General features: G+C 31.2%; 1 protein-coding gene across 3 annotated transcripts in view; it reads left to right on the forward strand.

Moving 5' to 3' along the window:
• Window positions 1-25675, forward strand: part of LOC142322422 (carbonyl reductase [NADPH] 1-like) — a 38638-nt gene extending 12963 nt beyond the window's left edge. For 2 of the 3 annotated variants that reach the window (XM_075361485.1, XM_075361484.1), the window contains 4 exons: window positions 10936-11067; window positions 15960-16201; window positions 21783-21988; window positions 25374-25675. In XM_075361485.1, coding sequence (XP_075217600.1) covers window positions 10936-11067; window positions 15960-16201; window positions 21783-21988; window positions 25374-25507 — 714 coding nt within the window. In that variant the 3' untranslated portion in view covers window positions 25508-25675. Of the gene's footprint in view, window positions 1-4341; window positions 4463-10935; window positions 11068-15959; window positions 16202-21782; window positions 21989-25373 lie in introns of those variants that run through there. The other variant, XM_075361487.1, reaches the window with a different exon arrangement.
• The last annotated feature ends 1820 nt before the right edge of the window (window positions 25676-27495 follow it).

A 27495-nucleotide genomic window follows, 5' to 3' on the forward strand; every position in this document is an offset into this window, starting at 1 on the left:
TTTTGAAGACTTTCTGTAATTTTTGAAAAAAGTTTGAATCTTTCATTTTGGGTTTTTTATAAATAGAATAATAAAATTTAAGCTCTTCTCTAAACACAAGAATACTTTAAATTTTTTTTTTTATTTTTTGAAAGGATAACTGATTTCTAAATATCAGTTAAAACAATTGTAGAATTTATCGAATTTCTTATTTTGGGACTTATATTTTTGTAAAAAATCCCAAGTATCATTTTTAAGTTTGGACTTAAGCTGTTTAATACTTTCTTTCTTAATTAATCTTTTAATTGAGAAGGTTGGGCTTTCTATTTCTGGTTTTCCATTCTCAACTTCCTGGGCATAATACTCGAAAATGCCCATTTTCACCATTGAAACCGAGGAATTTGGAATGTTCGTTATATTCCCATTATAATTTTGAATGTCGAGGATACCTACAGGATTTTTGTTAATATAACATTTAAACCATTGACAGTAATTTAGTCTTGTGACATGATCTGTAGGTTTCCGTTCTTGAACATATTACTTTGTTGGGGAAAAGTTTCAGTTTTTTCTTACAGCTTTATGTATAGTAGCAAGTCCGATGTCTTGCTGCTATGCTAACTTACATATTGACTTCGATGGACTTTCGTCCATAGCATCCGAAATATCAAGCAGCTTAGTTTAGGTGGTCTTTTATTTTGAACAACTGACTGAGTCTGTTGCCTGAAATTCTTTGATAAGAGTTCAAACTGCATTGTAGTGAGGATCAAAAGTATTTGGAAACTTTTCAAAAAACTTGTGCATCACTAACTCTGTATACTTTTCACCTTCACAAAAGACGTGTTCAATGAGAGAAATGCCTCTACCCAAAGAACCATTATGTTAATGTCAACTATTAATTTCAATACAATATGAAATGAGATGAATCACATTCATCAACAAACTCATTCTCAACAACTGATGTTTTGGTTTATTACTGAGCAACACCCTTTCTTTTTCCTGTTTAGCCTCCGGTAACTACCGTTTAGATAATACTTCAGAGGATGAATGAGGATGATATGTATGAGTGTGAATGAAGTGTAGTCTTGTACATTCTCAGTTCGACCATATCTGAGATGTGTGGTTAATTGAAACCCAACCACCAAAGAACACCGGTATCCACGATCTAGTATTCAAGTCCGTGTAAAAATAGCTGGCTTTACTAGGACTTGAACGCTGGAACTCTCGACTTCCAAATCTGCTGATTTGGGAAGACGCGTTCACCACTAGACGAACCCGGTGGGTCAACTGAGCAACACCCACAGGGCAATAACCTAACACCGAAAGAACAGAATGCACCACATACTAAAGCATACTTCACAGTGACTTTCTGAACACACTTTATAAACTTTATTCCTTTAATGCAATTTTGTGGTTAATTATTTTGTCAAAATATGTTTTGTTTTAAAATATGATTTGCAAAATTTCAATATAGGTTATAATATTTATTTGCTCTTATTTTTGAAAACTTTTTCATTGTTTTTTTTTTTTTAATTATAGTTATTATTTACAGAATAAGTGACTAATTAAGGTTTTTTGCTAAGCTTTGTATTGAGGTAAGTTTTCAATGTGTGGAAGAAATAGTAATTTATTACTTTGAAATGCTGATAAAATAAGACTTAAATTAAGTAATTATAATAATAATTAACAATAAACAGATTAATTCATAACATGAAGTAATTAAAAAAAAAAAAAACTAAACAGTTCCATCAGAATATAATATACACTTTGAAATTGAAGTAACAAAAAATATATTTTTAAACATCAGGATCACAAAAAATTAAAATCTAAAATTAAGTATTTAAAGAAAATTAGAGGTTCAAATCACATAATTCATCCTCATCACCAAAAAAAAAAAATAGCAACATACAACGTAAAAATAAGCATAGTGTTAAATTATATAAATGGTAATAACTAATTAATTAAAAGAATTTCATTTAATAAATATACATGGCAATGTATAACAGTTTTGACATTAAAAACCACAATTACAATATAACAGAAATATTTTTTTGCACAAATACTGCCTCAATATTAAAAGTAAAGGAAAAAATTATTTGTTAACTCTGATTATTAAGATTTATCTGATTCATGAAACAAACAATTATATAATATTATTTCCAAAAATGTCTCAGCATCAAAAATACTTACTGGGATAAGTTAGGTTTCAAATATATTTATGGGTTGACTATTCTGGTCCTCATTATTTTATTAGGCAAATTTAAACTGTTGAAGAAAGAAAAGGTAATCAAAAACTTAATTAAGCATTTTATTATGTAAAATGGAATAAAATGGTTAAAATATTAAGAAAATTAGGACTTAAATATATGAAAAGGAAAGTAATATAAAATCTGTGCAAGAATTGGATAGCAGTTATAAAGTAGAAGATGAAGAAATGTCTTTAAATTCAGAAAGAATGGCATTGATCTTTTGACAGAAATAAAGGATGTATTGCAATAAAAAGTGATTGGCATGGAATTATTTTCAAGAGAGAAATTTAGTTTGAAAACAAAAATAATAAAATTTGACAGAAAGGAAGGTAATGGAGACTTAAATATTAACATAAAACCAACACATCAAGAAATACCAGAAAGTGGCACAATCCCAAAAGTGAGAGAATTATCTTACTTGTGCTGTAAAATTATCACATTTTACTATTATGTGTGTGATATATATTTTTTGTGGTTAATTTATTATATTATGGGGTTAATTGATATATAAAGTATAGTTTTATAGTTAATTGATTACATTGAACATGAGTGATATAATGTTACTGTATCATACATCTTTTTGTACATTTATCTCTACTTTATGTTCATTGATACAGAAGGTAGCTTTGCTTCTTCTTATATCAACTGTAGCAAGTTTATGTAGACTGTGTTTACACCCTGTTATGTAATGCAGTTATTATGGCCTGCATTATTATCAAATCAAATGCCTTTTCATAGTCAGTAAAAGCCATAAAAAGCGGCATGATATACTCTTTGTGCCTGTCTATGACTTGCTGAACAACCTGGATGTGATCCATTGTGCTAAAGCAGCTTCGGAAACCTGCCTGCTTCTTTGGCTGTGATTGATTCATTGTTGTTAACATTTGTTTTGCTATTACCTCGGTTAAAATCTTGTAGATAACAGAGAGGAGGATTATCAGGCAATAATTCTTCAGGTCTTCCTGAATTCCTTTCTTGTGTAGAAGAATCACTTCAGGAGTTTTCCATGCATTCAGAATCTTTTGGTTTTTTAGACACCTTTAGTGTGTAGTTTTGCAAGTTCTGAGTACAACATTTTACCACCAGCTTTCAGCATCTTGACAGTAATATTATTCCTGAAGCTTTACCATTTTTCATTGATTTTATAGCTTGTGTTACTTCTTCTACTAAAGGTTCTGGTGCTTCTTCTTATATAGGGAACTCTAATCTTGGCTGATTTTGGTCCTTGTACAAATTAGAATCATTTTTTTGGTTATTTCTAATATTCTGTGATGTATTCTGCAAATGGAACCATCTTCTCATTTTAAATCAAAAATTTGCTTTATTCTATTCACCAGTTTATGTTTTGCTATATGTATTCAAATAACTCAGTTCTATGGAGGAAATAAAAAATGGAATAATATAATTCCTTAAAAATTTCTTTTAAAAAGATTTTCTATTTATGCACGATTAAAAATAAAAATGTGAACAATCTTTTTTTTTTAAGAAAAGTATGTTTTTAAAAAAATTTTTTTTCTTTATACTATAATGTGTTACCAGTTGATATTGTTGACTTAAAATATAATGTCGAAGGATATCATTTTATCTTATTTTCAGTGTTAATTTTTTATAATCATTTGATGAAATTAACTTTGTTTTATATATATATATATATATGTGTGTGTGTGTGTGTGTGTGTGTGTGTGTGAGTTTTGTATAAATATAAATATTTAGAAATCTGAAATGTCACTTCCTTTGAATAATTAATTAGAATTTTGTTGTGAACATATTGTAATAAGATCAGTATAACAAACCAGGGTAACAGATTTCTTCCAATTAAGAAGAACATAATGATGAAAAGAAGAATCCAGAAGGAACTAAAAGAGATTCTTTTCTCAGAGTAACAGGTCTGTTTAACAATTTGTTCTTTGTAATACAAACAACGGCAACTCCAAAAACTATTGTTCAACCAAAAGGGTTACCGAACTGAAATAAGGATTTATAGAAGATAAAGGTGTGGACAATGAAAATTATTATGTTTCAACAATTAAAGGGATGACGAGGGTTCTGGTTCTGCAAGTCAGGGAATATAAATACTGCCACGGACCAGCGGAGAGAGTTAGCAGTTTGGTAAGGTCGTGTTTGGCACAGTCATGATAACAAGCGATAACAGAGTAGTTTCACAAGCCTGAGTTCTAGACAGTTGCAGTGACAGTGATATCAGAAAGCATTTAGCAACAATGAATGAGGAATACATCGTGAGTATTCCAGTGTAGACAGTGGGTGAATGCAGGAAATTGCTCATTGAATAATTGGTAAACAGTAGTGAAAGTAAAGTATTCTACTCTAATATAAAGTGTAGGGTAGTTCTTTTGTAAACAGTAAAAGTAATAATATTTGAACAAAGAGAATTGTATGAACTTTAGACTGTCCTATTGTTATCTTGTTAATGCAATATTAGTTTCTAATAGTCATTTTAGTGTTTTTAGTAAATTGTACTGTATTCTGGTATTTATAATTTAACTCTCATTAAATAAATCTTGTCCATTATCTTGAACATCTGTTTGCTGTCATTATTATATTTTATTATTTATTTTGTTTATATTTTTCAATAAATTTTATTTATAAGAAGTTTTAGTTTGTCAGTCTCTCAATATTCTGGTCGAACAGCAAACAGACAACAATATTTTTTAATATATATTTGGTAAACTATAATGTGAAAGTTCAAGGTTTATTACATATAATATTTTTTTATTCCATGGATAATGATGGTGGTCATGTACTACCATTATTTAGAGAAATGGAAAACATTAGTCCCAGAAAATAAATTATAAAATTAAATAAATTTTTATTGTCCACAAAAGGGACTATTTGAAAACTTGTTAGTTTGGATTAATTTTCTATACCAATTTTATTAAAACTGGTATTGCAGTTACTATCAAAGAAAATAAAAAGTATAACCGATTAAAACAGTACAAAACAAAATATACAATCTTTTCTTTAAAGTAAGACCTGATGTAACATCAGGTTTTATTTTAAACATCAAGAAACATAAAAACCCACTTCATTTTACCACATACACAAAAACTGAATTTATTGAAGTTGATAAAAATTAATAATTTTCTCAAACATTAATTTTTTACTAATTGTAAGATACACCACATTTTCATAATTGAAGAGTACTGAGAGGGGCAGAGAGTGCCCAGCGTGATCGATACAATTGAGTTTTCTATTCACTCCAAAGATAGAAATTTAAAAAATGAAGACTAGAACATATTCTGATTTTCATAATTTGAATGAGCAAAAAATTAATTTCAGTTGTAATTAAATGAAGACTTGATTTTCCAAGGGATCACTTATTTGCTGACATTGGGATTTTTTGTGTTTTTTAAAAATGATGTAATTTGAAAATAAAATTTGAGTATCACAAAGTTTCTTTTTATTTGTTAATGAAGGACTTAAAAAACTTAAGCGTAAACTTAAGAGTAAAATATTTATTTTATAAAAAATTGCCCATTTTTGGTTTGTGATTTTTTGAAATTATTATAAGGACATTTACTTTATCGGATTTTACAATTACTACATTTTATTTTTTTAATCTGAGATTTTTTATATTATTAAATTTGTTATTTATTTGTAATTTATACTGAACTTGATTAATAGGTATTATGTATGTTAGAAAATATTTTTAAAACTGGGGTTTAAAATGGCTTGGATTTCAATTTATTTGTCTTATTCATTACACACAAATATATTGTTGCGTGTTTGCAGTTTGACCAAGATATTGAGAGAGTAACAGACTAAAAAATTCTTATAAATATACAATTTGTATGCTAAAAACATAGAAAATAAAATAAATAATAATAATAATAATGAATATATTACATACAAAATAGTAATTCAAATAAGGGCAGTTCAAAAAACCAGAATAAAGTCCAATTTACAAAAAATGTTAAAAAAATTTACTAAACTAAAATGTAGAAAAGTTTAAAGCGCATACAATCAGTTTCTGCAAATATACACTGCAATACACTTTAAGAATTAATATAATACAGTCACTTTCAGTACCATTTACCAATAACCCACCAAATTTCCTGCATTCACCCACTGTCCACAATGGACATAATAATGGCAATGTGTAATGAGAATTTTTTTATATTACAGATTACATTACATAAAAACACATTAAAATAAATAGTTTACTTTTATATTTTTATACAATTTTTGTATGTGTAACACACATACAATTATTTTTTTATTATTATCCTCATTGCTATGAACATTAATTAGACAATTAGTATCTTTGATAACTGTTTAGTAATATAAGAATGTAAATTAAGTAGTTTTATGTTTAATCTTATCTTGTGATGGATGTAAACCAACTGTAGCCACCTTTAAACCCTTTATTTATCTTATTATATTTTATTCAATCAATTTTTAAATCCATTATTTGCTGCTATATTTAAGTATAATGTTTTTAAACATTCGTTATTGAAATTTATGTAAAAACTATTTATTTTAAGCTATTTTTTTTTGTCTTCAGTCATTTGACTGGTTTGATGCAGCTCTCCAAGATTCCCTATCTCGAGTCGTTTCATCTCAGTATACCCTCTACATCCTACATCCCTAACAATTTGTTTTACATATTCCAAATGTGGCCTGCCAACACAATTGTTTCCTTCTACCTGTCCTTCCAATATTAAAGCGACTATTCCAGGATGCCTTAGTATGTGGCCTATAAGTCTGTCTCTTCTTTTAACTATATTTTTCCAAATACTTCTGTCTTTAGTAATTCATCTTTAGTAATTCTACTTCCCAAATAACAAAATTCTTCTACCTCCATAATCTTTTTTCCTCCTATTTTCACATTCAGTGATCCATCTTTGTTATTTCTACTACATTTCATTACTTTTGTTTTGTTCTTGTTTATTTTCATGCGATAGTTCTTGCATAGGACTTCATCTATGCCGTTCATTGTTTCTTCTAAATCCTTTTTACTCACGGCTAGAATTACTATATCATCAGCAAATCGTAACATATTTATCTTTTCACCTTGTACTGTTACTCCGAATCTAAATTGTTCTTTAACATCATTAACTGCTAGTTCCATGTAAAGATTAAGAAGTAACGGAGATAGGGAACATCCTTGTCGGACTCCCTTTCTTATTACGGCTTCTTTCTTATGTTCTTCAATTGTTACTGTTGCTGTTTGGTTCCTGTACATGTTAGCAATTGTTCTTCTATCTCTGTATTTGAACCCTAATTTTTTTAAAATGCTGAACATTTTATTCCAGTCTACGTTATCGAATGCCTTTTCTAGGTCTATAAACGCCAAGTATGTCGGTTTGTTTTTCTTTAATCTTCCTTCTACTATTAATCTGAGGCCTAAAATTGCTTCCCTTGTCCCTATACTTTTCCTGAAACCAAATCGGTCTTCTCCTAATACTTCTTCCATTCTCCTCTCAATTCTTCTGTATAGAATTCTAGTTAAGATTTTTGATGCATGACTAGTTAAACTAATTGTTCTGTATTCTTCACATTTATCTGCCCCTGCTTTCTTTGGTATCATGACTATAACACTTTTTTTGAAGTCTGACGGAAATTCCCCTTTTTCATAAATATTACACACCAGTTTGTATAATCTATCAATCGCTTCCTCACCTGCACTGCGCAGTAATTCTACGGGTATTCTGTCTATTCCATCTATTTTAAGCTATAAAATATAAATCTTAATACTAAATATTACTTTTTTTCGTATCTTTTTTGTAGTCTCTTATATGATTACTACATTATAAATAATCTACCTTAATTTTTTTTTCTGAACTCAAAAAATTATTATAAACACTAATACTTAATCAGTCAGTTCTTGAATGAAATATTCAGTTCTTAAGAAAAGAATCCTAATTAACTTTAACTTACAGGTTTATTCTTCTTTTTGGGAATCGTGTGAACTGCATTAGTGGTTTCTAAACACTTCAAAGTTTAAAAATAATCATAACTTTAACATTATTACAGTTATATCTAAGAAATTGGTTTTTATTCTAATGATAAAAGAGGATAATACTAGTCCCTTTAAGAGTTGGCATTAATGAATTGATCTACAAAAACAATAATTATGATTTTTGGGCAAACTAGAATAAAGAAGTATTTATGATTCTATGTATGTATGTATGTATGTATGTAAAGAAGTATGTATCAATTTCAGTATATGGATCATTGTAAATGGAGATGACCAGAGAAATTGGCCATAGCCCATGGCAATGGCTGGAAAATGGTTACAAAATGAGTTTATTAATGTCGAAAGTGTTAAAAATTGTCTTTAATGAACAGGAATTATATAGCTGGGTAATTCATCCCAGCAACTTTAATTAAAATCAAAATACTAAATTTACATTTTTATAAATTTATTGAACATTTTTATTAAGGGTTTTTTTATCAAAAGAACATTAAACTGTTATTCCCCACTTAAAGTGTGTTCATAGGAAGAGATATATTTGAAATTGGTTTATATTTCATGCCTTCTGTACCTTTCTTAAAATAAATTTTATCTTATCCAATCATATATATCTTATTTAATTTATATATATGTAGTTCACATATTAACATAATTTAATTTAAACATTTTATCGATAAACATATCATTCGTTATCTGATATTTTGTCTAAAATTTATACACAGCATTTTGATAAATAACTAATATAAGATGTAAACCATACACATAATATCCTTTCATGAACAAAATATGTAGATGAAACTTCAGTAGTATTTAATCCTATAAATAAAGAAATGAAAATTAATCATTGTAAGTAGATTTACTTCATTCAACAAATTACAATGTAACTTTCCACCGGACAATAGATTTCTTTTTTTGTAAAAATAAATATTAAATATTAATCAAAACAAAGAAATAATTTCTAGAAGTTTTAGAAAACTAACGCATCACAATACTACTATCCACAGAAAATCAAATCCCCTTGGTGACAAAAACAAATATACATTACAGTCTAATATATAAAGCTTTCAAATATAACCATGATAGCAAAACATAATTAAGCAAAAAAAATTTTTTAAATCACGAAAATCGTCATTTATAACATACGGCTAAGTTAATGGATTTCTACTGATAGTATTTTAATTAATGATAATGAGTCAGTTAGAGTTTAAAAACACTTTTTATGGTAGTTGTTAAGTTTGCAAGGAGCTTGTTCATTTGATGTTAAAAGGTGCCTGTTTTGTGATGCCTGTCAGGGATCTCTCCCCCTGGATCCCCAATGTATTTGTTATCCATGGTTGTGAAAATATTAAATATTTTACATATATTCATTAAAAAAAAAATTAGTAAATTTTTAATTAGTAATTAAAAGGATTAATTTTTGTTTCTTAACCTCCGGGGGGGCTGGTGCCTCGATCTGTGGCTTAAAACCTTCCCTGGGATAACACGAATACATCCTGAAAATTTTAAAACAATCAGTTGATTCTTGTGTGATGCTATTACAAACAAACAGACAGATCCACAAATTTTCACATTTTTATATAAGCTATACTTCTACAGTACCTGAACTTTTGATTTGTTGATTTTTGATTTACACATTAAATCTAAAACGGTGGATACAGAAAATCATACTAAAATACTTCATCTGTTATACAACATAGATGTCTTACCTAAGTTCTGTTTTAAAGTAAAGATATAATTAAAGAATGAAAAAGTATTGTTGCCAAATAAAATCAGCGTGCATATATAGCACGAGCCTTTTCCACATTGTCAGTTGTATTACACTTATCTTTATGTCATTTCAACTTAGCTTCTTTTTTCAATTCACCATCATTTTTAAATCTCCCTTTGATAAGAAGAAGGTCATTACAAAAATTACAAAAATGTGATCAAAGATTTCCTAACAGAATCACTACAATTTTTGAACTTACTTTATGAAATTAAAAACTATTGTACAAAACATAATTCTAATCAATAATGAAAATAGCTCATTAAGCTATTTACAGTTTTTTCAGTGCACTGTATTGATAATGATTGTGGAATTACAAAATTTGATTCCTTGAAAAGTGTACCATAATTTTTCTGACAGGATAAGTATTCATCTATCCTTCTCAAAACATACCATTTTATTGATGATCTTATTATCAGTCATAACATTCAGCAAATGAACCCTACACATTTTCTTTGAATTCCATAGCAAAACTGTTGTTTTATCATAAGAAAAAATTGTGGCGTTGATTTCAGTCAGAAGCATTATTGATTATAAACTAATCATGAGAATCGTCTAATAAAGATACACGAGTATTAATATGCACCAATAAATTACCGTAGTGTAGAAAAATATGCTGTAACATACATTATATTTATACCAAGAGTAAATTGGCAAAAGATTTTAAATGGATCTTGCTTTAAATTTTTTTAAGTTTGACTATAGTAGTCAAACTGACATATTAATTCTAGATTCACTGGGGTACATTCTATGTTGAAATAGAATTTAACTCAATAACCTGATTTTTAGATTAAATGTCTTCAACTTTTATGGAGCAAATTATTTAAAAGTACAGAATTATTTTGAATGTGTAAGTAGTGAAATTAATGTAAAAACCTTGTAGTTAGATATTAAAAGTTCAAAAAAATGAATGAAATTTGGATATATGACTTATAAAAATTATAATCTTGATAACTTAAATAAAATTTTACTAATTTTGAACAACTACTATGTTAAGTTTTATGTTACAGGAAGGTCTTTATCCAGAGTACCATAAATTAGATATAGCACATGCAGAAGAACGTGAAAATTTTTCAAAATATTTGCACGAAAAGTATGGAGGAATTGATGTCCTTGTGAATAATGCTGCTATTGCTTATGAGGTAATTGCTAAAGATATTTGTTATGTATCTAATTTGTTATATATTCCTTAATTGTAAGGAATAAAAATTAATTAATAATAATTAATATAATTTTTAAACACATTGAAGGCAATTTTCAAGTTAATGCAAAGGTTGCGAGTCCTTGAATAACACCTCAGATGTACCACTTATAAACAATTTTGTATGAAATCCTACAATCGTAGCCTGTCCCTACGATTATATTTATTTTCATTAACCAAACTTGCAACTTATCTTGACTTGCAGAAAGATGGAACAAAAATTTTGTTTTAAATTTAATCACACACAAAGAAGTCTGTAGCTGTTAAATACTAGTAAAATTACTTATAGATACTTTAGATTAATAAAAAGAAGTGATAATTCTATAAATTTTATATTTTTATTTATTTATATTATATATTATAGAATAAATCATATTATTTTAACTGAATTTACTGCTGAAAGATATTGCAGTTTGCAGTGTAACTAGTAAAATTTTTGAAAAATAAGAATAAATAAAAATCTTTATGAATTTTACTGTAGATTAATGTGTGCTCATTAAATCAGGTAATAGAAACATTACCACAGGAGAAACACACCATAGTAAAAGATAAAAAATAGAGAACAAAGGAACCCATCTATTTCAGTTAGCTGACTGCATCGTTAAACTGTTATAGCGAGTGGCATAGCTGTGCACAAGACAGATAGAATGATAGGACAGGTGGAACAGTTTTTTCCTGTTTAGCCTTCAGGAATCACCGTCAGGTATTACTTCAGAGGATGATATGTATGAGTGTAAGTGAAGGGTAGTCTCAGGTGGACCGTTTCTGAGATGTGTGGTTAATTGAAACCCAACCACCAAAGAACACCGGTATCTGTGATGTAGTATTCAAATCCATATAAAAGTAACTGCCTTACTAGGGAACACATAGACATTTCTTTACGAAAACATCTCATATAGCTCCGTATGTATAATTGCATAGTATGCAGTACAGTATCAGAGTTATTACAACTTATATCTTTTATTCATTTAAAAATACTAATTATAAATACTAGTAATACTTTAGTTTTATGAATGACTACTGTACGTAATAAACATATCCTAATTACTTTATATATTTCAAAACAATAAAATAAGATCATATTACGAATGACAAATTTTACATATTATTTGATAACAGTATGAATCAGTTATTAATTTTATTTATAGGGCTATTGTCATGACAAATTTTATATGTGAAATGCTGAATGTTCATGGCATGATGACATCGTGAAGAAGTATAATAGCGTTACACTTTATACAGTCAGTTTTGATAGAGTGACCAGTCAGTTTTGGTCTAGTGGTGAACACATCTTCCCAAACCAGCTGATTTGGAAGTCAAGAGTTCCAGTGTTCAAGTCCTAGCAGTCAGTTATCTTTACACGGATTTGAATACTAGATTGTGGATATCGGTATTCTTTGGTGGTTGGATTTCAATTAACCACACATCTCAGCAATGGTCGAACTGAGACTGTACAAGATTACACTTCATTTACAATCATACATATCATCCTCATTCATCCTCTGAAGTATTATCTGAACGGTAATTACCAGAGGCTAAACAGGAAAAGAAAGTCTTGAGAGAGTATTCAGCACACTTGCGCAATAATTTCATGTTCCTGTTTTGTTTAAAGGTAAGACAGCACTGAGCGGAACTGCTCACTGAGCAGAACGTTTTTTATTTTGTGAAGTGCACGATTAGGTATTCATTTTTTTATGATTACATAGGCCTACTTATTATTACATTTTTTTAATTTTACTCATTTTCTCTTCGACGACATCCCTCGTTTACCATGTCGTTTTGCAAGACCAGACTACCTTGAGAGGAATTGAAATAATCTTTGAATCTATGCCGTATCTGGATAGCATTATTTATAAAATTGTTTCTTATACGAGGAAGGTCTCGTAATTGCATCTCTTCAGTGTCTTCATTATCAAATAACTATGCATCGTGTCTAAAAAGTTGTGCAAGACACAAGTGGCGAGAATCACGTTGTCTAAATGTTAAGAGTAAGATAGATCTTACGATAGTAAATACTAAATATTTGGCATAATATGCCAAAAGCATTTTCTGAAACTCTTCAGGCTCTGTTTTGTCTGTAAACGTATACTTTTTTGGATTTGTCATCTAATTGTGTATCTGGGTAAGGTCTCATCAAATACGTTTTTAATGGAAAAGTTTCGTTTCCATCATGTGAGGTAGTCAAACTTTTGTTCCTAGTAATTCTGTTGCGTCTGGTATATTCAAAGTATTTATTTCCAGTCTTACTGCTAAATCTGACCGTGAAAAGATCCCTGCATCGCTATTCTTTCCAAGATCACCAACGTTCACATATATAAATTTATGATCTACATCTACTAAAGCAAGTAGCACTATAGAAAAAAACTTCTTGTAATTAAAATATAACAAGCCACTTTTTGATGGCGAGAAATTTTCAATGTGTTTCCCATTTAGTGCACCAATACAGTTGGGATAATTCCATTTTTTAGCAAATTCTTTTTCAATTTTCTTCCATTTCTCTTGATCTGGTATGGGCATTACTATCTTGGATAACACTTCCCATAATGCTGCACATGTAGTGTGTACGATTTCTTGTACGGTTTTATATCCCAAACGAAAAGCTTCTGCGATAGTCTTAAATGAATCGCCAGTAACAAAGAATCTAAAACAATTAATAAATATTTATATTTCTAGATATTGTCTGCAAAGAGAAATGGAAAGCTTTGAGAGACAGCTATCACAGAAATGTAAACAGACGCAAATCCAAGAGTGGAGATGGTGCTACTAAAAATAAAAAATGGAAATACGAGAGTCAAATGGAGTTCTTACGACCGTATCTTCAGGAGAGAGCAGCAATAAGTAATAATGAAGATGCTGAATCAATTACAAGTGATGATAATGTTATTAACAACAATTCTCTTCCGGATCTAATGGCAATTTTTCCTGAGCCAGTAAATTCATCCCTCTCTTTTTCATCGGCAACATCATTGATGTCCAAAAATATTACTGCAAGGAAAAAGAACCAAACATACCAGTTATCAGTAGCCAGTGTTGTACAGAATTATTTGGATTCATGACCAGCTACAACTACACTGACAATAACAGGGACTTGGAGACCCTATACATTCCTTTTTAGACTATGGCTGATTGCATCATAGCCTTGCCTCCAGACCTGGAACTGAAGGCAAAAAATAAAATTTATCCTATAGTATCAGATTTAGAATACGAGAATCTACTGAGAAACCCGACAACATCCATAGGACAAGCTGAAGCAGTAACAAAGGAAACAACTCCATCTCCATCTTATGATTTAAATAAACAATTTCTCGAACCAATTCCGTCTACATCTGAGTTAAATGAGCAGTTTCTCAAAACCCAACCCTAAATACACCAATATCACAACCTCAGAGTATTCAAGTCCAGCAAGTTCAGATTGCTTCTGGTAATCTTCAACACAAATTCGACAGTATTTCTGATACAGCCACCTACGACTATCCCGAGGGAACGGTCGACAAATCTCAAAGTATTCCTGAGGTAAATCCGAATAAACAAACCACATATATCATATATCATATCATATATCACCTCGGATGGTTTTCTACTGCCGCAAATAGTTACCTATGATGTAGAATAATCAGTACATATGTAATAAATAAAAAATACTTACCTAACAGTCACCATGCTACCTCCACGCCTATCGATTTTCGGAATAGTGTATCCAGTTTTCCTATATGAGACTGCACAGTTTGTACTAACTCGCAGAATTTATCTTGAGATATTCTAAAGTACGTATAAAATCTCTTCAGAGCATTTTTAAGCCGTGGCAAAAGTGTGTAATATTCTCCTTCTTCATATCATGAATTCGAAATGTTATGCAACCACATTCTTCGCCTTTTTCTTGCATGCTTCTGCTCCAAATTTTCTTCTTCCTCATATAAGAAAGAAATTACTATCACATCCACTTTCATCCATCTTGCTCAAAGGTTGCCGAACGACTTGCACACAAAATTTCCTACGTATTGTCGCGTCGCTGCACTTCATGTGAGGTATACTAAATAAAGCCGCGTCGTGCCACGCCGCGCCGCTGCAGTGCAGTTCCGCTCAGTGCGGTTTTATCTTAGATCATATAGTGAATGTATAGGCTTAGTGAATTTGTAAAATTTGGTGTCTGTCGCGAGTGTTTACTTTAAACCTGTATATGCTTTAAAATTAAATTACGGTATTTGTTATCAACTAATAATCATGGAGGACGTTCATTTTGTATCAAAACTTGGTGGTAAAGTGTTTCATAGTCAGAGTAGAGAAATCGTTTGGAGAGTATATAACTTTATGAAAAAAGAAGCGTGAACAAACGCCTCAATGATTCCACTAACAAGAGCTCAAAATCGGGCTGCTGAAGCCATTGGCGTTTCGACCCGACTGATTACGAAAATTAAAAATGAATTTAAAAAATGACTGTTTTCAATTCTGCTTCTACGAGTTCGGAGAAACAACCAATGTTTCATAATACTTTTTCTCGGTCGTTTGTAACCCCTAACAAGCGCCGGGAAAAATTAAGGCTAATCACTGGACTCGACGATTTTAATAAATGTATTGTTCGGAGATCAGTGTATAACTTTCACATAACAGAAAATAGTCTTCCGACAGCCCAGTTATTGCGCACAGCACTAAAAGACATTGACTTTAAGGTAGTGAAAAGGGTATTCGAATTATATTAAAAGATCCTAAAAAACTAAAAAAAAAACAATATCAGTAATAATCAATAGTCAGTTAATATATACTTCTGATATAAATATGTACAAAAAATATTAGTGTATTGTAATATAAATATATTGTTAATTACTTTTAATATAGGAGAATGTAACTGATCCATCATTTCCTCAACAAGCTGAGTCTACATTGAATGTTAACTTCTTTGGCACACTGCAACTCTGTGCTCTTCTATTTCCTTTATTAAGACCTCATGGAAGAGTTGTTAATCTTTCTAGCGCTCTTGGTCATCTGTCTTCAATACAATCACCAGTGCTCAGAAACAAGTTTTCATCTGATAATTTAACAACTGATGCTCTCGAAGAACTGGTTAACCAGTTCATTACGTAAGTAGATTTTTAAATTATTTTTTTTGTTATTGTTTTCAATTACTGTTTCTGGTTGTTTATGCGTCGTTATTTTGTGTAACTGAATTTTTACTGAATATAAATATGAGAAAACTAAAATTAAATACAATCACATCGGCGTTACAGTTTAATTACATATTTTTCATACAAAACGTGTATGTGTTGTGTACAATCAGAATAGCGTTAAACTTAAAATACATATCGAAAACGAAAGAAAAAAGAAATGTTTAATCTTGACTCCAGTCTTCGCTGTCTTCGAGAAACGGTGGCTGTTTCTCAATTTCAGGATACCGACCGAGACTGACTAGGAAATGCTTCTGACCGTACTTGTTAAAAGCTTGTACTGCATGACGCAATCGCTTATCATCAAACAGCATGCGATCGTATTGGTGATCTGGATTCAGATTTTTCTACCGACTGTGTCGGTTTTCAATGTATCGCTAGGTTTCGAAGTCTATAAAAATCAACAGCATACAAGAAAAACTCTTCGAAATGATGATGGACCATAGAACCTCCTGTTGTAGGATGATCGATAGAAACTTTAAAACATCTGATACAGCACAAGTTAATCTTCTTGGACGTTTTCATACGGATAGTACATCGAATTCAGAACAAGCGGATGCTGTAGAAAAAACTTTCGGTGTCTTGGCCGCTATATCCCCTTCCGATCGTCTACATCCGTTGTAGTCCAACCTTCGAATAGATTTCGTTTTTTCCGAAACCATGAGTGTAGCCGCAGTTTTCATCGAAGAAATCACGCCCGAATGTCTCACCCTATCGACTTCCTGAGCTTTTATCTCGAATTGAATTTCACAAAAAAAAGCGCCGAAGCTGTTGCACAGCTTTAAATTCGTATCGGCTTTACTGTTGCCGTATCGTGTTTACTGTTACCGCGGACGTAAAGTTAACTATCGCACGGCAGCGTGTGCATTATTGTTGAATGGGGATTGTTATCTCATCGCTGTTGTTAAAAGTCAAATAATATCACAGATCTCCCATCCGTTCAAAAAAAAAAAAAAAAAAAAAATCGTAATCACAAATGATGGTCAGGCTGAATACGAACGTGCTAAGGAATGTGAATTGTACAAAATAAGGCTCATCTTTGATCGAAGAAATAAAAAGATTAGGGATCATTAAACCAAAGATTAAAAAGAAACTAAAACATTCAAACGGAAATAAAAACAACACAAATTAAATTCTTACACAACAAAAAATAATCTGAACTTGCCTATCATAAAAAAATAAAAACAATACTTACCTATAATAAAACATTTTAAAAAAACCAAATCAAATATAATAAAAACATTGGTAAACAAAAAAGTAATAAACAAAATATTTTCAAACACAAGAACCAATTAAAATTAAATTACAATATTGTCGGAATGTATTTCATATTTTTTATTGATTTCATCTTTACTTGCTCAGTGTCTTAATGCATTTTTTTATGAATAAATTATTTTATTTCACTTTATTTTTTTGTGTTTTTTGCCCTTTTTATTTAAACTTTAGCAAAATAAATTGAAATTACTGTCATTTCACCGGTAGATACAAGGCAGCACTTTAAACAGTCATAACTTGAGGAGAACCACACAGAATTGCTCCCTGTATTCATTCACAACTTAACCGGTCATGACGCACACTTCATCGCCAGTGAAGTGAGCTGTGATAACAGTTAGATTGATGCGATTCCAAAAACTACGGAAAAGTACATAACATTCAGTAAAGCCGTTTGCAACAACCTGTCGATAAGGTTCGTATACGCTTTCCAGTTCATGACATCTAGTCTGCAAAACTGCCTAGAACTTGTCGAAAGACGCGTTTATCCATATAGGACAGATCTTCGTTGACATAGATATTCCGTTGATAACGAGAAAAGGAATACATCCATACGAATAAACTGACTCATGGTATAAACTGGATGAAATAGCATTGCCATTGAAACAGACTCTCTTACCTATTCACACGTATCCGATGAAGAATTACTCTCACGCAACTAGAGTGTGGAATCACTTCATCTGTCGTACATTAGGTGAGCACAGCGACTTGTATCTGATATGTGACGTCCTATTACTGGCTGACGTCTTCGATCCGAGCTAACCGCATAAATTCTTCTTTCTAGGCGATTTTTTACAGATATAAAGGCCGCCTCTGACATGCCAACCGTCAACAATCTCTACGGTGGGAGTATGGGTCGATATCTTCCTCGTTCAGGTTTCAATTGGGTCGAAGATAATATCGATAAACGAAATACAGTGGACTGGCTAATTTCATATTCTGATGAGGATACGATAGGTTACACCTTCCAAGTCAACACACATAACATCTGCGTACCGTACACAAGTTACCATTCCTTCCAGTAAACGAAAAACCAAACGGTTCCGACTACAGTAAGTTGCTGACTACATTGAAAACACCAGACACGATACCTCGTGTGGTAACACCAAAATCAGGTGACTTCCCTTATATCTTCTCGTCTATCCAGGTTCAGTCCCTAACACAGATCACACCCAACAAAATCGGTGCGGGTAAAATCTGTGCTTGAACCGGTCATCTGTATTTATTGTTATAAGATCGTCTTCGACGTCAGAATCGACGTTTATAGCACGAGCACCTTTGAAATCGAACTCTTAAAATTTACTCCGCCCTTCGCATACTACAAAACGCCATGCTCTTCGGCATACTGTTCAATGAAGTACATGCAATCGTCTATGTTGACCGCATCATCGTATTTTCCGCATACGCGAGATTGCAGATTTGTTTTTCCGAACGTCCATATCGCCTTCCTCAGCGATACTGAACGGGATCCACGGACTGAATTCGGAATGATCTAATATGTTGATCGGCTTCGTTTTGAATGAAGAACCTACAATGCACTTCTGCTTCTATCAGAAACAGAAGCCTTCAACTCTTCAATTATCGAAAATATCTCGTTATTGTGAGCCTTATTACTCGATTTCTTCGACGTGATCAACAGTGTTAACCTCTTAAAAATTTCGTTGGGTCAATAAAAACGTATTCGACTATGGTTGCGTTAAGCGGTCGTGTCTGATCACGTGTGAAAACGTCATCGATCTATTGATCACCACGTGGGGTACGAAGTTTAAGTTTTTCAAGAAAACACATCTTTATACTATTCGTTTATACATTACAGTGCTCTTATCTCTACTTTTGTAATTATTTTATCAGTTGAACTGTTATAATAATTTCTACTACCGTAGTTATAAAATTATATTAAATTCATTTATGTTTTTGTGAATAGATTCATTAAACAACAGTTAATGTCAGGATAATAGACACTATTTTAAAGGAGATTTATATTTTCTCATATTGAAGTTTTTGTAACCCATTATTTTTTTAATAACTGTCTCTAATTGAATCAAAATTTCTGATAATGTTTAAATTACAACTTATCATCGATCATAAATCTGCTTGCATAAGTAAAAAATGCTTTCTTGTGTAATGACTTTTGTCGCTTTTCAGCAAAAAAAAAAACTAATAAATAAAAAACTAATCCACATAGCATTATAATTAATTACTTATTCAGAGTAATTTTTTAGTCCTGTTACCCAATTTTAAATATAATTAAAGAAAGGGAAATTTAGGTGGAATAAAAAATGTATTTGGTACTTAATACAAGAGAGATTTAATAAAAGCTATTACTTACATAATTATTAAATAATATGCTCAAAATGCCTACCCCTTGTGGTTATACACGCACGGACTCTTTTCACCATATTAGCAGAAACCTTTTTAAGAGTTTCATTGGAAATATTCGTGATTAAGTCTGTAACATTGACTTTAAGTTCATCAATAGTGTGAGGATTGTTTTTGAAGGCCTCGGACTTACTATAGCCCCACAAAAAGTAGTCAGGAGATGTGAGGTCTGGGGACCTTGGAGGCCATAAGCCAGCCCTTGCTTATTATTCGATCATCAAAGAACTCTTGCAAAAAATCCACGGTTTCTCGAGACGTGTGGCATGTAGTGCAGTCTTGCTGAAACCAGCAATACCGTTCTTGAGGTTCCAGGAGGGACACAAATTGGCGCACAATATTCCTGTATACTTCACCATTTACTGTCTGTTCAAGGAATATGGGTCCGACTATACGATGACGAGATATCGCACACCACACACCAATTTTTTCAGGATGCAAAGATTTACCTTGTAAAGCAACCGCCCAAATTCGACAGTTTTGGCTGTTCGCGTAACCGTCGAGATAGATCCAAGCTTCATCACTAAAGAACACCGTGTTTAAAAATTCAATTCCGTTATCGTTTACGAGAGACCTAAACCGCCTGCAATATTGCAATCGCTTGTTTCAATCTGGAGGCTGAAGCTCTTGGACTAATCGTACGCGATATGGACACAATTTCAATTTTTTAGCAGCTTTCTGAACACTCGAATATGACAGACCGACTTGCGTGGAAAGTTTACATTTTCTAAAACGTCATCTGTCAAGCGAGTTGGTCGACCACTACGTTTTCTGTCGCAAACACTACATGTCTCTCGAAATCGGTTTGCTAGCCTAGAAATTGAAATTTTTTCTGGCGGAGGAACTCCAACAAATTTAATTTGAAATGATTCTTTTACACTCGCGTACGATTTCGTAGCAAATTATTGTTCAAGAATGAAAACTCGTTCTATGTTAAAGACATTCTATTAGTAACACGACCGGAAACGGCACAAAAGTTTACACAGCTCAAGAAGAATCAACTGACACTGCCATATCTATACCGGTTGAGTAGTGCTACCAACTTCGTGTCACAAAACAAAATTTCCCTTTCTTAGAAAAAAATTACCAGACATTAACAATTGGGTAAATGGACTAAAAAATCACACTGTACTTTCCATTCAGTCTATGTTTTAATACTTGTAAAAAATATGTAAGCCCTCTAGTCCCAGTAGTTCTTGGAAAATTGGGTAAAATTTCCCAAAAACCATGACTTTAAATAGAGTAAAGTCCCAGTAATAATAACTGTTTTCTTATTTACCTTTGGTAAGAACTGTTCTTTTGTAAGGATCATTTTGTTACAATCTCATCTTTCATAAAACATTCCACCACAATCTTCTCTGAACTTCTATATGTTTGAACTAAAAAATTAGTATCTGGCTCATTTATGTATATACATATATGAAACATAGTAACATAACATAATAATAAAACATAATATATATATGTAGTAGTATAAATTATTATATTAACAAAAAACCTTAATCTTAATCTCAATTTTTTATCTCTTAATATCAATCATTAATCTTAATTGAAACAACAGGTAATACTGTACCAATACTTCTATTCAAAGTATTTTCATCTTAACTTCAAAAAAATTGGTGGTAAAATTTTTCACTACCATGTCTTAAATTTAAAAAGTAGATTTTTAAGTTATTAAAAAACTTCACATCTAATATAGATGTACATGTATAAACTGGGGACAAAATGAATGCATAATTTTCCATGTAAAACAATGCATTACATACATTGTATTCTCTAAGTAGAGGAAATTGATTTAATAGATAAAACATTAAGTAATTCTACAGTTACTCTTGAAAATATTTTTCAGTGACGTTAAAAATGGTGATCATATAAAGCAGGGTTGGCCGCAAACAGCATATAGTTTTTCTAAGGTGGCTGTTTCTGCATTAACATTCATACAACAGAGGGAATTTAACAATGATAAAAGAGAAGATCTTGTCGTCAACTGTGTACATCCTGGTACTGTTGATACGGATATGACTGATCACAAAGGACCAATGTCACCTGAGCAAGGTACAAATAATGAGTTTATCATTTCTCCTAAATTTATCTTAATTCTAAAATTATAATTTTTTCAGTTTTTACACATTTGGTCCTTATGATTTATGCATGAAAACATAATTTATTTTAACTCAAAGCATTTCTTAAAATTTCCAGAATAGTGCTGTTTCATGGTTTTTTTTGCATGACTTCTTTAATTACTATAACGTGTTGATTAATTAATTATAACGTGTAACTACAAATTTTCTGTTTCTTTTTGTATACTGCTTCATAATATGACAAACATGATTGTTAACTGTGTTCTCAGGATTATGTGAGATTATTTTCCTTGTTTATTTAGTAATTGGTACTAACTAAATAATTTATTATGGATATTTACACTGTGACTTGTTAAAAAATCATATTTTTGTAATTTTGTGTAGTTCATTTAGAAATAACAGACATAACTCTAAGAAATGTCGATGAATAACAGTCAAGACAAACGGATTGGTTTACATTGCATGTTATCTTCTAGTGATAATTTTAATCTGTATAAACTTGCTCTAAACCTAATTCTCTGTTCTTATTGTGTATTGCAGTATATTGTGTACTGTGTATTATATTTATATTTTGGTGAATTTATTAATAATTATTTACTTGAACTTTTAATTGCGAAAATGACATGCAAACCCTAAAATAAATCCCTCAGAAGTGGGGACAGTACAGAAATAATTTGTTGCGATTGCAACTTTAAGTTTCAACTTTAACTTTAAGTTTCGTTTATTTTAATGTTTAAACATTAAAATAAATGAAATTACTTCCTGCATGAAAAATAAAAATAAATATAGATGAGAACTATGTAAAAATTAGAAAAGAAAAGGGTTGTTTTTGGAAATGTCCGCATAAAAGGAGGAAATCTCACTAACACAAGTGGTTCATCTACTCAATGAAATGAGAGAAGACAACAAAATAATAAAGCAAGAATTAGGAAAATCTGTTGAACTTTATCGTGTAGATATTAAAGATGTTCTTAAGAAAATTAATCTTCAAGAAAAACAATTATCCAAATCTCTTGAGAAGACTGAAGTTTAATCTAGAGAAATTAATGACATGAAGAACGAAAACGAAGACTTACTTCATGCTGTTTCCTAATTATAACAATGTTCCAGAACTGTCTTGAACTGCATAACTACTCTGGATAAAAACTAAAACCTTCTGAGTTAGGTTGATGGTTGGAAATGCTCCTGGACATAACATCACAGATCAATAAACTGAAAATTGTTATCGTGTTCCTAGTCATCAAGGTGACAAACCTCTGGTAATACTGATAAAATTCGCAACAAGAAGAAGAAATTAAGAGGATCTACTGCAAAGAACAAGAATTAAACAACACTTTTTGACACATCACTTAAATCTTCCATCTGATATTCCTCTATATCTAAATAAAAACTTGTCTCTGGAAAGAAGGAAATTGCTAGCTTTGGCATGAACAATAAAAAAGCATCAAAGGTTTTAAATATTATTAATCCAAAATAACAAAATCATGTTGAGGAAAGCAGAAAGTCAGCCATTTAATGAATGACAATTTTCCGGATGAAAGGCCGAGACGCTACCACTTGCGCTACGGAGGCCGGCCATCTATTGTACTAGAAGCAGTTAAAGATTTGAATAAGTAAAACAAGTTTCAATATATAACATTCCAACAAAAATATAACATAAGTAAATTAATTCTTGCTTTCTTTATTGCTATACCACTAAACTATGAATAATGATGATCTGCTACTTTGGTTCAGTTCATAACATTCAAAGCATGAGATTTATTTTTGCTTAAAATAAGTAAATTTAACGATAAATCTGTACATTGTGTTACCTGAGACTTAGACTAATAGTGACAAAATGTAACTTTACTCTATTGAGAATTATAACTACTATTCTAATTGCAACGATGATTGTATTATTTTTGACCATTTGGTTTTGATTCCCTTGTTAATGAACCAACCTGAAAGTATGTGTTAACTACTGCATGCCTAGATCAAGTTTATGCTCATTCCATAAATAATATAAACATTATTTTTAAAGTTTATGTAATAAATCTCAATATCACAGACCACTCTACAATTAATCTATATACAAACCAAATAAATAAATTTTCTCTGTATCCCACACCAGACAAAATAAAAAGAATAAATATTAACATCCTTAAAAATCGCCTAATTAATACCTACTGGTCAAATGTCTATGCATGCAACAATGTAGATTTAACTTTTTGTGATTTTCTGCATAAATTTAAAACCTGTGTTGAACTACGAGTATTTACAAGCAAGAATGTGTTAAAACAAGACATCTTTCACCAAACCATGGAAAACAAATTATACAAGACATCAACCCTACAACAAAAAGCTAATTTAAAAAAGAAACTCCAGAGTTTCCAGAAAATTTTAGCTAATCTAGGCGGAAACATTAAAAATAAATTGGTAAGAAATCAATAAATAAACTATTAGGGGAAAATAAACCAAAAACAAAATAAGTCTTCTGAAAACAGATTGCCAGAGAGCTATAACCAATAAACCACTAATTGCAAATGAATGGAATGATCATTTTAACAAATATTTAACTTGTCTCAACCTAACATGAATAAATGAGACTTGGATGGCATATCTTGTTACAACATCTTGTTCCCTCAAGCAAATTCTAATTCCTCAACGGTGTTCACCCAACAACAAATTGAAATACTGAACTTAATTATATCCTTAAAACATAGGAAAGCACTTTGTATTGATGGTATTAAGGTTGACACCATCAAGGTGTAATCGATGCTATCAAGTATTTTAGCGTTTCTTTACAATCTCAGTAAGGCAAAAGCAAATACATTGAGGCCTTAAAAAAAGGCTGTTATCATTCCAGTTCACAAAGGAGGTGACAAAGACAATGCAAATAAAAATATAATAGACCTATCTCCCTGTTATCTGTATTTCCAAATATCATGAAAAAGCTATTTAGAAACAGGCTGGCTAAATTTTTAATCAAAAATGAGTTTAAAACCAGTTGGTTTTAGAAAATTCACACAAAATGGGTGATTATTTAGTTCAAGTTACATTAACAGATTTTTTTGGTTTGAAACTAATCTTGTGTACGTGCATGCACATGCATGTGTGAAGTCCTAATGCATACATTTTTAACAAGACATAGGCAAAATAGTTTTATTTTTGTTTTTATTTTTGAAAATATGACTTGTAAAGGATTTAAGACAGAAGCTTACAATGTACTCATAAATTAATATTTTGTGTGAGGCAATTCACCACTCTATCAGTAGTTACTTGAGAAATTGTCTGTTGATTTTTTTTTTTATTGCTGTGCTTTCAACTTAAGTGATTTTTTTTCTGCTAGTGATTAAATAAATTATGATTGTTTTTTACAGGTGCAGACGCTCCGATAAAGCTAGCATTATTGCCACATCATACAGATATAAAAGGAAAGTTTGTATGGTTTGATATGAGACTTGTTGATTGGGTAAATGGACCGAAGCCAAAGAGTATACCACTAAAGGAATGAAAATAAAATATTATTCATGTGAATATTATTTTTTAATTTGATTAAGTGGTACATTACAAATAATAATAATATTCTTATTTGCAATTGAGCTTTTGTATTTTAACATTACTTAAAATTTTGGAATTTGTATGTTTTTATAATAAAAATAAATATTTTTTGATATGCTGATGATGTGTAATAATCTTTTTCCAAGCAAAAGGGATTCTTGGAGTTTTAATCTAAAGTACACAGTAGGTTATCTACCCATTAGTGTTAAAAAGAGCTCTCAAAGATTTACTTCACCAATAAAACTAGATTAAACTGTGAATTTTTTTCTATGACAAACATCAAAATATTTTAGACAAAAATTTGGCCAAATTATTTGGATTACGAACCATACATTTTTATTGAAAATTATTGTTTGCACTCACTGTCAAATTAATGGCGTTAATCTTTAAAATTAGTACATTTCTGTCAGTAATTAGTGATTTTACTATTTAACACATTCATCTGGTAACCCAAAATTGAGAATAGGTTGATTTAAGAGTTTAATTCAATTCAGTCCAAAAATACTAACACTTGTTCCAAAATATATTACTGAATTGAATGTTTTTAGTTATTTTCTTAACCTACCCAATACTTGAGTACACGTGAGCTTGCTTTCAAAAGTGAACATATCCACTGAACATAATTTTTCAGGAAATGCAAAAAACTTGCACCTCAGAGCTGTTTGGGTATTTTTAATTTATATTTATCTTAAGACATAAGTTTTTGGCAACTATTTTAGACCCTGATTTCATTTTAAAAAGTATTAATTAGTTTCAAATATTTCTATAAAAAACATATGGATTTGTTCAGCTTTGATGAGAAAAGTTGGATACGTTCACTTTTCAAAACAAAAAAAAAGACAAACAAAAGAGTATTAATTTTGTATATGCTATTTATTTTATTAGTTAAAAGAATAAAGAATTAGCATAACTTCATAATATTCTTGTATAATAAAATCAACACTGACAGTCTTTGTGGATACTATTAAATAATTAAAGATTGTAAGATTGTCACACATTTTTTTCATAAAAAGTTTCTTCAAAGTATTAAGATTGATAATCATATTATACAGTTCAGAACAATAAAAAAGCCAAAGTCAAATTATTCCCCAAGGTAGAACAGGTGCCTTGGAGGGAGATTGCTCTGGATGAAGTAGTTCCTCTGTTCAAGCAGGATGAAGTGGTTGCAGCAGCTAAGCGTGACAACAGACGGAAGAGGTCTTGTTGGCATCAGCAGCGAGGCAGTGCAGGTTTTGGCTCAGGTGGCTCCAGAGAAGCTTATTGATGTATTTAATTACTGCTTGACAAACAGGTTTGTGCCAGGAGCATGAAAGGTTGCTTGGCTAGCTCTGATTGAGAAGGGGCAAGTCTGGTAATGCTACTGGATATCACGCACTGTGTTTGTTAAGCATGCTCAACAAACTTTTCAAGCCCCTCCTTGTAGGTAGATTGACAACTGAGTTGGAAGCTTGGGTAGGATTAGGTGCGAACCAGTTCGGGTTCCAAATAGGCAGGTCCATGGTGGATGCTATCGACTGAGTGATGTAGCTGGTCAATGAGGCTGCTGCAGGCAGTTAGCAGACTAGGAGCATACCAGTTGTTATCCTCCTAGACGTTGAAAATGCCTTTAATAGCCTGCCCTGGCATGTTGTTATGGATGAGCTTGAGGTGCGTGGCGTGAATGCGTACCTCAGGGGATTGGTTGGCCACTACTTGAGTAACAAGTTTGTGGTTGCCAGCATGGAGGGGCTGTCAGTTACATATGAGGTGGTATGTGATGTCACACAGGGGTCGGTACTCGGTCCTTTGCTCTGGAATATTGCTTATGATAGTGTGCTGAAGATCAAGTACCTGGAAGGTGATCTGGCACTGGTTGTTGTCGGCAAAACAGAACTGTTGAAAGTCACTGGTTGAAAGAACTGTTCTGTAGAAAGAACTGGTTGGAAGTCACAGAGCAGGGCA

This window comes from Lycorma delicatula, chromosome 3 (genome assembly GCF_047948215.1).
Source record: "Lycorma delicatula isolate Av1 chromosome 3, ASM4794821v1, whole genome shotgun sequence".
Taxonomy (NCBI): Eukaryota; Metazoa; Arthropoda; class Insecta; order Hemiptera; family Fulgoridae; genus Lycorma; species Lycorma delicatula.